At 40.9% G+C, this 16,825-nt stretch overlaps 1 protein-coding gene across 1 annotated transcript in view; it reads left to right on the top strand.

The window, feature by feature from the left end:
• TLL2 (tolloid like 2) overlaps positions 1-16,825 on the top strand; it is a 95,856-nt gene that overhangs the window by 27,634 nt on the left and 51,397 nt on the right. Inside the window, exon 2 of the mRNA XM_072129458.1 lies at positions 6,692-6,802. Coding sequence (XP_071985559.1) covers positions 6,692-6,802 — 111 coding nt within the window. The remainder of the gene's footprint in view (positions 1-6,691; positions 6,803-16,825) is intronic.

Here is a 16,825-nt window from a genome sequence, read left to right on the forward strand (position 1 = left end):
CTGACTGTGTGCATGGGGGGCAATAACTTTACCAATGAGCCAAATATTTATGTGAAGACCTTATCTAATTAAGAGTTTCAATAGTATTATTCATCTTTACAAGCACAATGTACCATTATGTAAAATATCTAACTAAATAGTAACTATAATATCTAAACTTTATAATCTCTAGAGCAGAGAAGGACACAACCTTTTGTGGGCTCCTTTCGGCCAGGACACTTACAAGTTACTGTAATATTTAAACAGAATATTTGTCTGTGCAAGAGATGGATGATAACAGTATTTCTGGTAATAACATTGTCATTTATGGTAGTAAAAGAGTAACTCTTAGTTGGCATAAGGTGGCAGTAGATTGACAATTCATTCCTTCTCTTAGTTACTTAGTAGTTCATGATATTAACAGAGATCTCTATAGATTGATAATTCCTTAAAGTGTGGTTACTTGACAAGTAGTTTTAGCACAGCTGGATAAAACTATTCCAATGATCCCTATATCATGCTTCTGGCTTCTTCCTAACGTGAGGTATAGGGCAATTGCTTCTTTTAGCTTGGTGTAGAGTTAGGCAAAAGGTTTTTATACTTTACAGTTGTTCTTTAAAGGGGTTATCTAAAACAACATGGCTGCTTACTTCCAAAAACGGTGCCATGCCTGTAGTCTGTGTTGGTATTGCAGCTCAGCTGTATGAAAAGGAATGTGCCTTAACTGCAATACCACACACAACCATTGGTCAGAAGAGGAGCTCCTAAAACAAGGGTTAGAAACCTGCAGCCAATAAAGCTTACACTCCCAAAGGGTAAAAGTAAAGCGTTGCACAAAAAACCCCCCAAAACAATCCCCAAAGGATTCATTATTTCACAAATTAACAAGTGTGGTGCTTTGCCGAACTCATCATATAGACAATATAGACCTATAGGAACCTGACTTGTTTTGCCTTGAATAGCACTTTATTAGCTTTTAATACATAATGCAGTTTTACATCTGGTAGCTATCTTTCAGCAGAACTATCTGGTAATTAAGTGGAAGTTAAGTAATGTTTTCAGTTAAACACTTTTATATCATGCGTCTTACAAGTCTGTTACAATTCATTGTGATTTGTTACATGTTGGATAACTGTTGCCTATGTAATTCAGCATGAAGGATTCCTCAATCACTGTTATCCATATGCAGCAAGCCGGATATAATGTCGTACTGTTGAAAATTGAACATTTTGCATGGAGATTACAGTGGATGGCAGCGTGACAGCTTTGTGTTTTCCATGAAATCGGTGTGAATGTGAAAAATACCACTCTAATTTTAAACGTACGGCAGTTCTGGACTTGCATTTACTTTTTTCCCATTCTTCTTTAAACTGGCTGGCAAGGGCAAGAATCCGAATATCTTGTATATATACCGTTTTTACCGAAACAAAATTCAAATAAATTTACTTTTTGTCACAAGAATTTAACCAAAAAGAATTTAACCAAAAAAACCCACAATGCCTGCAGGTTAAGGGTCACGAGTACTCCCCATATTGCTGGAAGTGAGGCACTGTACCTCAATAGCCGCTGTTTTTGATATGCAAATTAGCATACTTGACTCGAATATTTAAGATATGACTCTTGCTTTCTCCCAGGCTGCCAGTGAACAACACCCCTTTATTTTGACTGACAGCTCTGTCTCTTCATATGTTGTGCACGGCACTGCCTTGCCTTCCTGTTCCTGATTGACAGGTCTCACTGCGAGGACATGCTGCTGTATAGAACTAGTATTTGGGCTCTGTCAGCCAGTATTCAACTACAGACATATAAAACTTTGTTTACTTATAGGAAAGTGTTTTTTTCATGTCACCAGGTTAAGGTCCTTTACCCCTTTACATTTGCATAATATACTCCATGTATGTGTCTGATCACATGAAGTCACATGGAGAATGGGGAAGAGTAGAAGTTGATGGAGGCATTCTGTGATTTCATGTGACTTGAAATGCTGAACAGTAAGGTAGCATAAGGCATGGGGAGGTGTAGATGGGAGGGGCAAGCTGAGCAGGACACCCCATTCCCCTTCTGTTGCCAGGTAATATGACAGAATGTTGACTTTATGGGGCTGTGAGGGAAACAATCTTTTAGCTACAATAAGGGTGTTAGTCACATGCTGTATTTGTGAAAATCTGGTGACTGGTTCCCTTTAAATTACATACAAACTGAATTTATTGTTGCAGTTATGTCATGTACATCAAGCTATTGGGCAAAACATTAATAAATCCTTCCCCAATCATTTATATTCAAAGCAAACCTACATTTTCTAAAAAATAGATTTCTGTTTGTGTCCCTCTCTTTGTAAATTAGCCTTTGTTTAAGCTTAGGTGGAAACCTAGCTGCCACGAATTACGGACCCCTTCCCACCTCAGCAAAGAGGTATAAGGTGGACAAAGAAGCACTTTTCTTTAAAATATATTATAAAGTTTCTTGTATTTGTACTACAGATTTATGCAATTTGTCAAAATATTAGGGACCATGTAAAGGTAGTATGAAGCTCCTACGACCGCATACAAGTAACATTGTCTATAGCACTTTCTAAACTTTATAGGCATATTTTTACATTCCCAAATGATTAAAGGAAACCTACCATTTGATTTCATACATTATGAAGCAAACACACCTTGAGAATGCTGTAGCTACACTGATGCAGGATCATATCTTGTTTAATCCCGGAGTTGAGTGGTTTTGCTGATAAAACAATTATAACATTCAGGACCTTGGTAAAGCTGGGACAGCATGGCTGCAATTACAGGAGCTTGAAATTACAAAGGGAGGTTAGTCAAGCACTGATAAACCTGAGCTGGATCACTCGTACACAGCAGCAGTCACGTGCTAAACAAGCACTGAAGGAGCCTCAGAAGCGAGAAAGCTTCATTATCATAATGTTATATCTGTTTTATCATCAAAACCACTCAGCACAGGGAATAACCAAGATATGATCCTGCATCAGTGTAGCTACAGCAGTCTCAAGGTGTTTTTGCTTCATAATGCATCAAATCAATTGGTAGCTTTACTTTAAGCTAAATTAAATGATAAAATCTTGTTTATATTTGGAATAAAAACATTATAATGATAAACAAAAGAAAGCTTAAAGGGGTATTCCAGGAATAAGCATAATTCAAATGGGTCACTAAAATATAAGCTATTCTGTAATTAATTATTTAAAATTTAGCTCCACTTAGCAATGTTGAGGACTTAATGAAGAGTTAATGAAGAGTTAAAATGCTACTGGCCCTTTCATCAGTCCTTTGACTCTGTCCCGGTGGAGAAGACACAGGACAGAAGATGGCCGCTGGTCACAAGTCCACATCACATGTCCTGCACCTGCCGCGGCAGATCATGTGATCGTCACTATATTTTGCTTTAGTGGGTTGGTTGCAGTGCATCCAGTATAGCTGGTGTTGTGGTGAGATGTCATCTCAGTGAGTGAGGGCCCTGATCGTAAGAGCTTAAAGTCTGAGGATGAAGGGTGACACAAGAGGTATAAGAGCTTATATAATGGTCCAGCTATTCTTTATATATAAGTGAGCCGTATAGAATAATTTAATAAATAAAAATTCTGCTGCCTGAACCAGCCAGCAGCCGCCATCTTATATACAAAGTCCAAGGTGAAAAGACTGCAGAGAAGCCTGAAGCTTGGTATATATCTTTTGTTTGCCGGATAACAGACGAGAGGAGTACACATGATGGGTTAGTAAAGGGAGAGTTAAAACTTCATGCAGTTAGCGAATGCGATAGGCTTGCATAAAGAGATGGGTTTTAAGAGCACGTTTGAAACTTTAAAGGTTTGGTATTTGTCTGATAGTCCGGGGAAGGTTATTCCATAGAATTGGTGCAGCTTGGGAGAAGTACTGGAGACATCTGTGAGAGGTTTAAATTAAGGTAGTGATTAATCTAACATCACTGGCAGATCGAAGAGCACGGGTTAGGTAATAGACTGATATGAGAGAATAGAGATTGGGAGGTGTAGAGCTTTGTGGATGAGGGTGATTATTTTAAACTGTATGCTAAAGGAGACGGGCAACCAGTGCAGTGATTTACACAAACTGGTGGCATCCGTGCAGCGTTTGGTCTGAAAGATGAGCCTGGCTGCTAAGTTAAGAATAAGTAACATGTCTCTTATTGCTATCAATTTAAAGGTTGAACTCCACTAATCCGTTGCGACAGATTCACAGCATTAGCAACAGTGATTGGTAAATATTGTTTTTATAATTCAGAAATGTCGCTTTATAGAATTTGGATTTCATCTTAATTCAACATGAGCGTCATGAAAATATTATGTTTTACTTTATGTGGAATCATTCAAACAGTTGACTTTGGCAGCAGAAATATGAAGTTGAGGCGAAGGTTTACTTATTCCACTCACATGTATAATTTTGAATGAACAAATTGAATTTTAGTTTTATGTGAAAGTTTTTCCAGACACTACAGCTGGAGTAAGCCCAGATAGAATCAGCTGAAAAAACACTGCTCCAGTAAATTCCATTCCAAATAAAATTTAGCATTGAGGGTTTTCAAAAAGATTGTTTGTCTCAATGTAAATAAACCAATGTAAATGTAACCAAATTGGTCAGTTTTGAAATGTCCATAAAAACTAGACATCTAACTTGTTTCCTGAAGTGTACAGCACATTGTTGTTCCAGGAAAGACTTGTGCCTTACATTCAATTCTTAATTTTGATTGTTATCATTGTATATTTTTCTCACAGGGACCAAAATATGTGTTACATTCACATATGTGTTACATTCTGGAGTTACATTCACTAAATATACCTGTTCTGACTTGCATACAAATTCATACATTGCATACAAACCTATAGGGGGGCAGCACTTGTGCCGCAGCATATGAAAGAGTCTCGGCGTGACCGAGGCGTCAGGGCAATTCATCTTCAGGCTCTGCTGGGTGTAGAGTGGCACCACAGCCTTCAAACTTTCTTGCCCAACTTGGCGTGAAGGTGGTGTGAGGGGGAAAATAATGGCAATTACCGTATATAATCGAGTATGAGCTGACCCGAGTATAAGCCAAGACTTCTAATTTTTACATAAAATACTGGAAAAACCTATTGACTCGAGTAGAAGCCAAGGGTTTGAAATGCATTGGTCACAGCCTCCCCAGTATATAGCCAGCAAACCGCCTGTAGTGTATAGCCTGCCAGCCGCCTGTAGTGTATAGCCTGCCAGCCGCCTGTAGTGTATAGCCTGCCAGCCGCCTGTAGTGTATAGCCTGCCAGCCGCCTGTAGTGTATAGCCTGCCAGCCGCCTGTAGTGTATAGCCTGCCAGCCGCCTGTAGTGTATAGCCTGCCAGCCGCCTGCAGTGTATAGCCTGCCAGCCGCCTGCAGTGTATAGCCTGCCAGCCGCCTGCAGTGTATAGCCTGCCAGCCCGCCTGTAGTGTATAGCCTGCCAGCCCTCCTGAGGTATATAGCCTGCCATCCCCTGCCCCCAATATAATGCCTGTAAGAAAAAAACAAACCGTGTACTCACCTTCCGATGCCCCTGGCAGGTCCCCTTCTATACAGCGATGCTCCGACATCGGCTTCGTGTCCACGCGCAGTCCGCCGCAGGCACCATGACGGCAGCCACTCGCTGGCATCATAGTGTGTGCCAATGGGACACGGAGCCAATCCGGAGCATCGCTGTAAAGAAGAGGACCTGACTCGAGTATAAGCCGAGGTAAGGTTTTTCAGCACATTTTTTTTTTTTTGTGCTACAAACCTCGGCTTATACTCGAGTATATATACGGTAATTCAGGGCTTGTATGCCAAAAATAATCCCGTACAAATCCTGATAAACGACCCCATAGAACCTATCTTTACAGTGAATGTTTAATTTAATGGTCCTGTAACTAGAGAGCAATATATAATGCAAAATAAACCTCTTTGTTTTGTGGAATAAGGAAAAACAAAAAAAACTGAAACGGTGCAGTCTACAATGCATAGGAACTTTGATCCTCTAATGACTTCAAAAAAATATTTATTAAAATTACATATCCATTAAAATCTTTTTGGTCGATGAATTTAGGGTCTATAACCCTTTTTCAAAATAATAATGTCCTTATGCCAGCTAAATATCTACAAGTAACTAATTTCTTTAATGAGGTGAGTATTGGCCTGTTTTATGATAGCCTCATTTTGGCATCATAGATATCTTTTTGAGGCCAGGGTATTTAAATGTGTATGCTTTGCTTATTTGTCAATCTGTTTGTCTTGTAAAATGCTTATAGACCTGAAACACATTGACCTAACAGATTTTAATGGATATGTAAATTTAAGAAATAATTTATTTCGGAGATTAGAGGATCTAAGTTCCTATGCATTGTGAATTGCGCCATTCCATCTTTTTTCTCTTTTCCTATTCCATGAAGTTTGCCGTGTTCTCTTTATTAAAGCAACGTGTATAATCAAACATTTAGCTTCTCTCATCCTGTTTTTATTATTTGTCTATTGCGTCTTAATTGGACCATATTGTGTATGTGTGTGCAATTCTGTTTTCGTGCATATTTTTTTATTAGATATTCCCTGGATTCAGTTTCTTTAATTTACATGTATTATGTCAAAGATAATCGTAGAGGAATTCAACATGTGTTTTAGTGTGATATTTTAGCTTTATTGCGTTAGTGGAATGTTCTCCAACATGTAACTAAGATAATTATCATTATTTTGTCATGGTCTTCACAGCTGCTTTCTGGGGTGATATTGCTTTGGATGAAGAGGACTTGAAATGGTTTCAAGTTAACAAATCTATTGATTCTGGAGAACCAGGAAATAACCATACGGATCGTACTGCAGGTTAGTGATCATAAAAACCTGTTTATTTTCAGTTTTGTTAATTTTAATGCTTTCCAATAACAATGTTCATCTGTTTAATGCAACAAAAATGCAGGTTTAGGTTTCTGCCTGAACGCGAACAATTTTGCAAGTAGCTTATTTTAGTAATTCATTAATAAAAGAATTTTTTAGAATTGTCAATAAGAGGAGGCATGGAGGGGAAGTTGCTTCTCTTTTGATGTTACCTGTAAGGTCAATGTATCCTCTGCTGCGGTCTGTCCTTATATATTAGAAGAGGGACACCATAACATTTAGGACTAATATATACCTTTTCAACCAAGCTATATAGTGTTGCTGTATATCAGTGATGGCTAACCTATGGCACTGGTGCCAGAGGTGGCACTCAGAGCCCTTTCTGTGGGCACTCAGGCCATCACCAGAGATGACTCCATGTATCTTCCTGCAGTCCCAGACAGCCCAGGACTTGCTGTGCACAGAGCTATTTTAAAGTGACAGCTGTACCTGGGACTGTTTTCTGCTGTATTGGTGTCCTAAGAGTGCTGGTATCAATGAAAGCTGTGACAGAGAAGGGAGTATAAATCACAAATTAAATTTCTGTGTTGGCACTTTGCGATAAATAAGTGGGTCTTTGTTGTAGTTTGGGCACTTGGTCACTAAAAGGTTTGCCAACACTGCTGTATATGGTAGATTAGTAATTGGTCTATGAAAGGGGAAAATGGTAAAGTAATGAAAAATGTTCCAAACGTTGCTTAGCCGGATCCCTATGGACTGTTGGAAAATCACACAGGTCAATGATTAAACCTATTTGTCTTTATTTCTTCATTAAAATCTTTTTTTGCCTTAAGTGTGGATAAAGTTTCGAACTGACCTCTGCTCTTGGTCATAACATGAGAAACAAAAAAGTTGAAGAAATGGGTTCATAGAGCAGGGAAGATGTATAGAAGACACAAAAATCACCCAGAATCACAAATATAGAACTCGCAGTAAGAAAAAAATATAAGTGTGTGTTTCTGCTGCCTAATGTGTATATGGGATTGTCATCAATTCCGTATACTACATTGCTACTGCATTATGTTGCCAATTTTTCAATTCGGCAGGTAATGTGGAACATATACAGTCACCTTAATGACAACCTTGATGCAACCCAGTGGGAAGCTATAAATCAGTTAAGCTGGAACTTTTATATTATTACCAAAATGGCGGAAAGTCATTCTAGATACAGTAGTAGATCTGAATGTCTTTAGATGTTTGATGTGTCAGTGAAATGTATCATAACAGTTATCAGGTTATTAATGAAGGAGGAGGGGAATAATGGAATTTTCCTGTCCCTTAGTTTGCAAGATTCACAAATTGGGATTTCCTCACCATAGCGCCCCAATATATCAGGCATTGACTTCCATAGTTCTACAACCTTTGGTGGTTTGTATTTTGAGTAAAATGCTACTAAGAACATATGATATGTTTGTTTGGCAAGGCAGTTATTTGTAGGTAACGTGAGGTATGTGCTGCTTTATATGCACCTGAATTTCAGATACCCTTGCAATAATGGTTTTACCCTAGACTCATATTCTGATCTGAGGAACTATGAATATATATGATGATGTCACAAAACACCATAGTCATAATTATTTCACATAAAAGTGAACCTGTCCTGGTTGATATGCAACACAAAACCACCCACAAACCCTTATGGGCTGGTGGTTAGGTGTTCCAACTCTTCCTAGATGAGTGAAAACATAAAAAATAAAAAAAACAACCACAATTTGCATGGCCAGAAGCCCTTAACCCCTGCGCAATGCTTCAAGTAAAGGTGTGTGGTAACCCTGGCTTCATACCTTGAGTACATGCACAATGAAACTGGGATGTCATGTCTGCTTCGTTGAAGCATTGTGAGAGGATGCGCTAGTGCAGAGATCCAGATGTTTGTCCACTAAAGCACACCGGACTCAAATCTTATAAAATGTTAGGTTTCGTACATGTCCAAGAGATTTTACAAGGGGGATATCTAAAACTGTTCTTACTATTGAGCAGCTGCACTCCAAATGTCTAGGTTCCCACCACTGTTTGTGGTGTCGGTCCCTTAATTCCATTTTTTACAGCAAAAAATGACCGAAGTAAAACTTGCTTAAAGTAAAACTGTAAAGTTTAAAAACGTTTGCCTAACTTTGCAGTAAGCAAAAATAAGCTATTCTATAATTTACTATTATTTATCAACTAGAAGGGGTTTTACCTTAATCTCCATTTGCTATGCTTTCAGCTTGCCATTAGAAACCATATAGAACAGCTAGAGACAACAGGAGGCTTGTTGAGAGGTGCTATAGGACCTGTAGTGATGTCACAGGCATGTGACTCATCACATGCTTAGGGTCGGCCAATGACAAACTGCTGTCCTGCATCATTTGAAAGGACTTGGTGTGATTCATAATATGTTTTAGGTCAGTCAATTACAAACATGCTGTACTGTTTTGGCTTCATTGCCCTGAGGTGATGTCACAACCCGGAAGTGCCCGCCCACATCAGGAATAGCTGGATCTGAATCTAATGCTGGATATAACAGCTATATCTCAGGCTAGGAAGAAGCCAGCCGCATGAGACCGGTATAGTTGGAATTATTATCAAAGGCTCTCTCCAGCTGTGCGGAAACTATTTTTTGTCAGTAAATTTTCAGTTACGTTTTAAATGTAAGTCAATGAGAGCGAATGTTACGTGGAAGGTCTTCCATATAGCTTAAAGGGGTATTCCAGGAATCGGCATAATTCATATACAAATGGGTCATTAAATTAAGGTAATATATAATTAGTTGTTATTTAAAATTTTGCTCCCGTTAGGAGAAAATGCTGCTGACATACCCTGCAATGAAGAATTAAAAAGCTATTGGCCCTTTAATCAGTCCGTTAACTTCCTCCGCGCAGAAAAGACACAGGACAGAAGATGGCCGCTGATCACATGTTCGCATCACATGTCCTGCACCTGCCTAGGCAGATAATGTGATCACCACTAAGTTTGGCTGTAGTCGGTTGGTTGCAGTTCATCCAGTGTGACTAGTGTTTTGGTGATGTGCAGCGATGGCAGTTACACATCATTACTATGGTAAAAGAGCAGGAAAGTCTGTTACATCATCAGTGGGGGCAGAACATAAGAGGGAGGAGGAGTTACTGAGAACTAAAAGATCTTGGGACTTGTAGTTTGTAGTGGCGGCCATTTTGGTGATAACTCTGCCTACTTAAGAGAGGACATAAAATTTTGTGAATCATAAAATCAAACTATTTAAGCTCCATTTCCACCACGTTCCATGACGGCCCCCACCTGGAGGATGCTCCTATATCCTGTAGGGACAGGAAGTTGCAAGAGATTAAAAGCTCCTCCCTAGCACCCAACACCAGTGTCTTCCTGTCCCTACGGGATATAGGATGCAAGAGAGTCTCCTTATGGAGACACAAGAGATTTTTTAAAATCTTTACCTTTTATTTTTTACTTTTTTACCTTTTTACTTTTTATCTTTTGCTAATAGTTCCGCCTCCACAACCGAGTGGAGGGGAACAAGAAAACACCTCCTCCCCACCCCCCAAGAAAACACCTCCTCCCCACAAGAAAACACCTCCTCCCCACCCCCCGCGCCATCCAGCGGTCCCGGGAGACTAATGCTGGGCCGGATACGGGGGGGCAAGCAGCAGAATGGTGATACCTGCCAGCTGGAGCCTTTTCTTCTGTTCGGGGACCGGCGTTCGAGTCCGGGCGTCGGTCCTCGGCAGGTGGAGGGTTCTGGCAGAAAGGCAGGATATCATTATGGTGGCGCACGCGCGGCTCAGGTGCGCGGTTCCAGAGTAGCCGCGTACCGGAAGTCTGGTCACGTCATCAGGGATGACGCGACTTCCGGTAGTCACGTCACCAGGGCGCCGGGCACGTCATCAGGGGCGGCCCCGAAGGCCCGGCTCCGGAGGACTCTGACACAGTCCAGGAGCCCGATCACTTCCGGTCAAACCGGAAGGGGGAGGAGGGAAGAGCCTCTCCAGGCACGCCAGATCACACATATAGCGTCCCTGGTGAACCCTATCTCGGGTGGCTCTGGTGCTTCCAGCAACATGGCTGATGACGCATCCAACATGTTCCAGGTCCTGGTACCCGTAAGTACAAGCCCTGGGCTGACCGCTTCTCTCTCTCACTCATACATTTCATACCTGTCTATTGACTGTTATCATGTATGCTTCTCTTAGGGAAAAGAGCAAAAAGAACCTAAGGAGAAAGAACAGAGAGAGAGAGAGAGATAAACCCCTTAAAAAACCCTCTAAAAGATGTGCCCTATGTAATTCTAAATTGTCTGAGGATTATAGAAAGAGTCTATGTCCAGACTGTGTAGCTAAAATTCTAAAGGAGGAAAGGAAGAAAATGAAATTAGATCCGCAATAAAAGAGGAGGTATCCTCCTCTATTGCTGCTCACTTACCCGAACCACCTAGGAAAAAACCTAGATATATTCAGTCGTCCTCTTCTGATCAGGATTCAGATTTTCCTTCCGGTTCTATGAATGAAAGACTGGAAGAAGTCTTAGAGGAGGTACATTCGAAGGATCAGGGGCACACAAAATACTTATTTGCGTCCGAAGACCTAGACAACCTATTAAAAGCCCTGAGAAACACATTAGAAATAGAAGATGTGTCAGAACCTACTTCAGTTCAGAATGACCTCTTTGGGGGACTAAAATATAGAAAGAAAAATTTTTCCAGTAGTTGACACGTTAAAAGATTTAGTGTTAGCAGAATGGAAGGAACCAGAAAAAAGGATTTCGGTCCTTAGAGAATTCCGAAACAGATTACAATTTGAGGATAAGTTGACATCCAGGTCGCTAAGGTAGTTAAAAAAACGTATCTCCCATTTGAAGATAGTGCCCTATTAAAAGACCCCCTTGATCGTAAATCTGATGCCTTGCTAAAGAGGGCTTGGGAGACGTCTTCATTGAATATTAAGACCAACATTGCCTCCACTTCTGTCGCCAGGACTTTATATTTCTGGCTATCAGAATTAGAATCCCATCTTGTAAATAAGACCTCAAGAGAATCCATTATAGAGTCTTTACCCCTCCCTCAAATCTGCCACAGCATTTCTAGCGGATGCTTCGGCGGAGGCTCTAAGGTTTTCGGCCAAAGAGGCGGCCTTAACCAATTCTGTCTGGAGATCTCTGGTTAAAACAGTGGGGTGGTGATATAAAATCTAAGTCTATGCTTTGTGGTATACCCTTCCTGGGCGAATTTTTGTTTGGCAGCGAATTAGACTCCATTCTAGAAAAAGCTGCAGACAGAAAGAAGGGGTTTCCGGTAAATAGACTTCCCCCTAAAAAACCCTCCTTTCCCTTTCGTACTTCCAGAGAAGAGAAAACTCCCTTTAGGGGCAAAGGGAAAACAGGGAGATGGAGCTACGCAAAAGGAGGGGATGGTCGCGGGGTTTTCTCTAACCCGACCACAAACAGAGAAAACAATGACTTGCAGGTGGGGGGGAGACTTTCCTATTTCAGGTCCGAATGGGAAAAAATCTGCCCAAACCCTTGAGTACTCCAGACCATCCAGTCAGGTTACAGGGTAGAATTTCTCCATATTCCCCCACAACATTTTCAAAACCCACCAAAACTTTCAGAAAAACAAACTCTCCATCTCTGGACCAACATCCAGCAGTTACGTCAGATGGATGTGATTGTTCCAGTCCAGGAGGCAGAAATAGGGGAAGGATTTTATTCCCCTCTATTTTTAGTAAAAAAAACCCAATGGGTCTTACTGACTAATTATAAACCTGAAGAAATTAAACAGGTTTATCAAATACAAGCACTTCAAAATGGAATCAATAAAGTCAGCAACCCCCCTAATAGGTCTAAATGACATTTTATGTACAATAGATCTAAAAGACGTGTACTATCATGTCCCTATCTGTCAGGATCACCAAAAATATCTCAGATTTACAGTTCGTTCCCCGGGGGGAAAAATACTTCATTATCAATTCAAGGCCTTACCATTTGGGATCTCTTCGGCCCCTCGTATTTTCACCAAAATTATGGTAGAGGTAGTGGCCCACCTAAGGTTGAGGGGCATAGTTATAGTACCTTACCTAGACGACCTACTTCTAGTTGCCAAAACCGAATTAGAACTAAAAACTCACCTTCAGGTAGTCATAGGCCTCCTCCATGACTTAGGCTGGGTCATAAACGAGAAAAAATCAGAATTAAAACCAGAGAAAGTAAAAAAGTTTCTAGGGGTGAAACTAGATTCAGTGAAACAGAGTTCTTTCCTACCGAAAGAAAAGATCCAAAAAAAAAAAATGAAAATGTGAGTCTCTTCCAGAGAAAGGATTCGTGTAGCATTCCAGTGGCTCTGGGTCTTCTGACGTCCTGTATCCAGTGCGTGGCATGGGCTCAAAACCACACAAGGACTATGCAGGCTTGGACAATCCGGGTCTGGGACAAAAACCCTCTACATCTAGACCACAAGGTAAAAATTCCCCTTTTAGTCAAACATTCTTTATCATGGTGGAAGAATCCCATAAACTTAGAGAAAGGAGTTTGGTGGAATCCAACCCCGGTCTTGACAATACGAACAGATGCAAGCCTGAAAGGTTGGGGGGCTGTGTTAGCAGGCCACTATCTTCAAGGTCAGTGGGACAGCCAGACTCGCTCTAGGTCCTCAAACTTCCGAGAGTTAAAGGCAGTCCTAGAAACCTTCAAACAGATCCACTTACACATAAGAAATCAACATGTAAGAATCCTTTCTGATAACACTACTACAGTAGCTTATCTGCGCAGACAAGGGGGCACAAAGTCAAAAACTTTGACAGTTTTATCACATCAGATTTTTAGGTGGGCGGAAACATATCTTCTATCCCTCTCAGCTATCCATCTCAAGGATACAGAAAATATAGAAGCAGACTTCTTAAGCCGGGTTACATTAGATCCACATGAATGGTCGCTAAACCCGGAAACCTTCAGGGAAATCTGTTATATCTGGGGGACTCCAACCTTAAACCTTTTTTGCGACCCACTTAAATAATAAGTCCTCTAAATACTTCTCCTTAGACCCTAGGGGCTCTCCTACAGGGCTAGATGCCTTCAGTCATTCATGGGGGTCAGGGTTAGTTTATGCCTTTCCTCCCATACCCCTGATTCCCAGAGTCTTACAGAGATTGAGAACAGAGCGGGCATTAATGGTTCTTATTGCTCCATACTGGCCAAAAAGAAGTTGGTTCCCGGTCATTCAGGAACTAGCTATAGATAATCCTGTTCATCTACCTTATCGTCAGGATCTTCTTCTACAGGGTCCACTGTACCATCAAGACGTACGACATCTAAAACTTACGGCCTGGATCCTGATAGGGCATACCTAATGACCAAAGGCCTTTCTACCGAAGTGATCAGCACTATTCAAGCAAGCAGGAAACCAGTGACTAATGCTATTTATGCCAAAATCTGGAAGAAATTCTGTACTTGGTGCGGGGACTACCCCCCTTCTCCAGAAAATCCAAACTTAGGTCAAATCTTAGATTTCTTACAAGCAGGGTTTTCTCCTGGCCTTAAACCAAGTACCCTTAGAGTCCAAATTTCAGCCTTAAGTATATATTTTGATTTCCCCATAGCAGATCACAGATGGATTAAAAGATTCATTAAAGGGCTGTTCTCGTATTAAACCTCATATACATAACCCAGTCCCTTCTTGGGATCTCTCGCTGGTCCTAAATATCCTCACAGAGCCTCCCTTTGAGCCTCTTGACTCTGTAAATATGAAAATCCTCATGTTTAAAACGGTCTTCCTAATTGCTATTGCCACAGCTCGCAGATTAGGCGAAATTCATGCCCTCTCGCGCAGGGAACCCTTTCTAAGAATCTTAGACGACAAGATAGTTCTCAAACTAGATCCCCTCTTCCTCCCCAAAGTTGTGTCTGATTTCCACTGTAGACAGGAAATTATTCTTCCCTCTTTTTGTTCAAATCCTAAATCTGAACGTGAAAAAAAGTGGCAGACTTTAGATGTTAGGAGATGTGTTCTCTTTTATTTAGAAGCCACAAAAGAGTGGTGTAAAGATTCAAATTTATTAATCAACTTTGGGGGAAAGAATAGAGGGTTGAAAGCCTCAAAAGCGACCTTAGCCAGATGGATAAAATCCACCATCTCTCTCTGCTACAAAACCGCAAACACCTCCCTTCCGGGGGACATTAAAGCCCATTCCACTAGGGCCATGGCAACATCGTGGGCCGAGAAAAGGGGTGCATCTCTGGATCAGATATGCCGGGCAGCAACGTGGTCAAGTTCCTCGACCTTTGCAAAGCACTACCGCTTGGATATTGCCTCCCAGGAAGACCTGGCGTTCGGCAGGATAATCCTGCAGGCGGTGGTCCCTCCCAAATAATGGGGCAATCTGGTAAGGCTCCAGTTGGGGGCCGTCATGGAACGTGGTGGAAATATGGAATTAGACTTACCGGTAATTCGGTTTCCACTAGTGACCATGACGGCCCCCCATTATTTCCCTCCCTTCCTTCCTTCTTGGAGATGGTTCTATGTAAATTTTTTTTTTTTTTGCACTTGCATCCTTCCGGGTGGTACTTTGGTAGACACTGGTGTTGGGTGCTAGGGAGGAGCTTTTAATCTCTTGCAACTTCCTGTCCCTACAGGATATAGGAGCATCCTCCAGGTGGGGGCCGTCATGGTCACTAGTGGACTAGTGTGACTATTTGTCATTTATTTATAGCATTATGGGTTTTTGTATCAGACGTTCATATTCTCGGAATACCCCTTTAAATAAAAATAGTCATTTTATGTGGTGTGCATACTTCAAACAAGATGAAGAGGATGCAATACGTAAATGAAGGACTGCTATTTAAATTTGTTGTTCTGTGGGTGTTGAAAGAATGTGTTTTGATGGACAGAATCCAGCAATAGTAGGCATTCTGTTAGCCAGGAATGTGAACAGCTGCCAATATTAGCAAACATGCACTTACACAATGCACAGTTTTCAGGATGTTTTTATTCTGAATACCAATTTGTTAGCAAGTTTTTCCAAAGGAAAAAGCAGTGGAAGCACTGCCTACGTTTTCTGGTAGCAGGTGCTGAGCCACATGACTGTTCTTGGATATTGATGAGCAATGGGTGGTTAGTGTGCTTAGCTTAAAGGTGAATGTACCCCGAATCAAATACAATATTATAATAAATACTTTTGGCAAATGTAAATAGTTAAAATCCTCCATTATCCGGTAAGTAGCTCTGGGATTGGAAGAATATTCTTGTTATTGATATAAGTACTATAATACTCTATTCTCTTTGAAATGTAATACTGTGAATGACAGCCTCAAGGGATTTTCTAAGGTTGTAAAGTAACTGCTCTCTTCTGAAAACTGAACGGAACTATTACTCAAGCCCATTGGGCTCCAAATCTCATTCTTTAACCATTTATGTAATTGCTAAGTATAGATCACATCAAGGAACATATGGTATCTGAGACCCAAAATGTCTGGAGGCACAGAGCAGCTTGGGCAGCTTCATCTCTGCAAACCATTCAGCTATAGGCATACATTTTCTCATTCAGTGCGCCACCTATTCCGTTTAGCAATGATAAAAATAAATTGGGGTTGTGTTTTCAGGATTGTTGCAGTTTCAAAAGCTATAGCTGGTGCTGTTTTCTGCCGCATTGGGCCTTTTCAAGACCATAGAATATATAGACTAGCCAAGTGTTAGGGGCTGTTCTAGAAAATTATTGTAATCTAACTTTCTGCTCATTGATGATGATATTTTCTCATTGGGAGCTTTGTAGTCCAGATGAAGAAGTAATTTTTTTTTCGGTTTCAGATTCCTGAGTGCACACAGCAGATTAAAGATTAGTGTAAACACAGATTAAACTCCTTCTAAATTGGACTCTCCAAGGGGTATGGACTCTCGTGATAGGGATGTAATATTACCACTGTACAAGGCATTGGTTCGGCATCACTTGGAAAATGTCATCCAGTTCTGGCCACCGGTCCATAAAAAAGATGCCCTGGAGCTGGAGAGGGTTCAAC

Source organism: Engystomops pustulosus, chromosome 11 (genome assembly GCF_040894005.1).
Source record: "Engystomops pustulosus chromosome 11, aEngPut4.maternal, whole genome shotgun sequence".
NCBI lineage: Eukaryota > Metazoa > Chordata > Amphibia > Anura > Leptodactylidae > Engystomops > Engystomops pustulosus.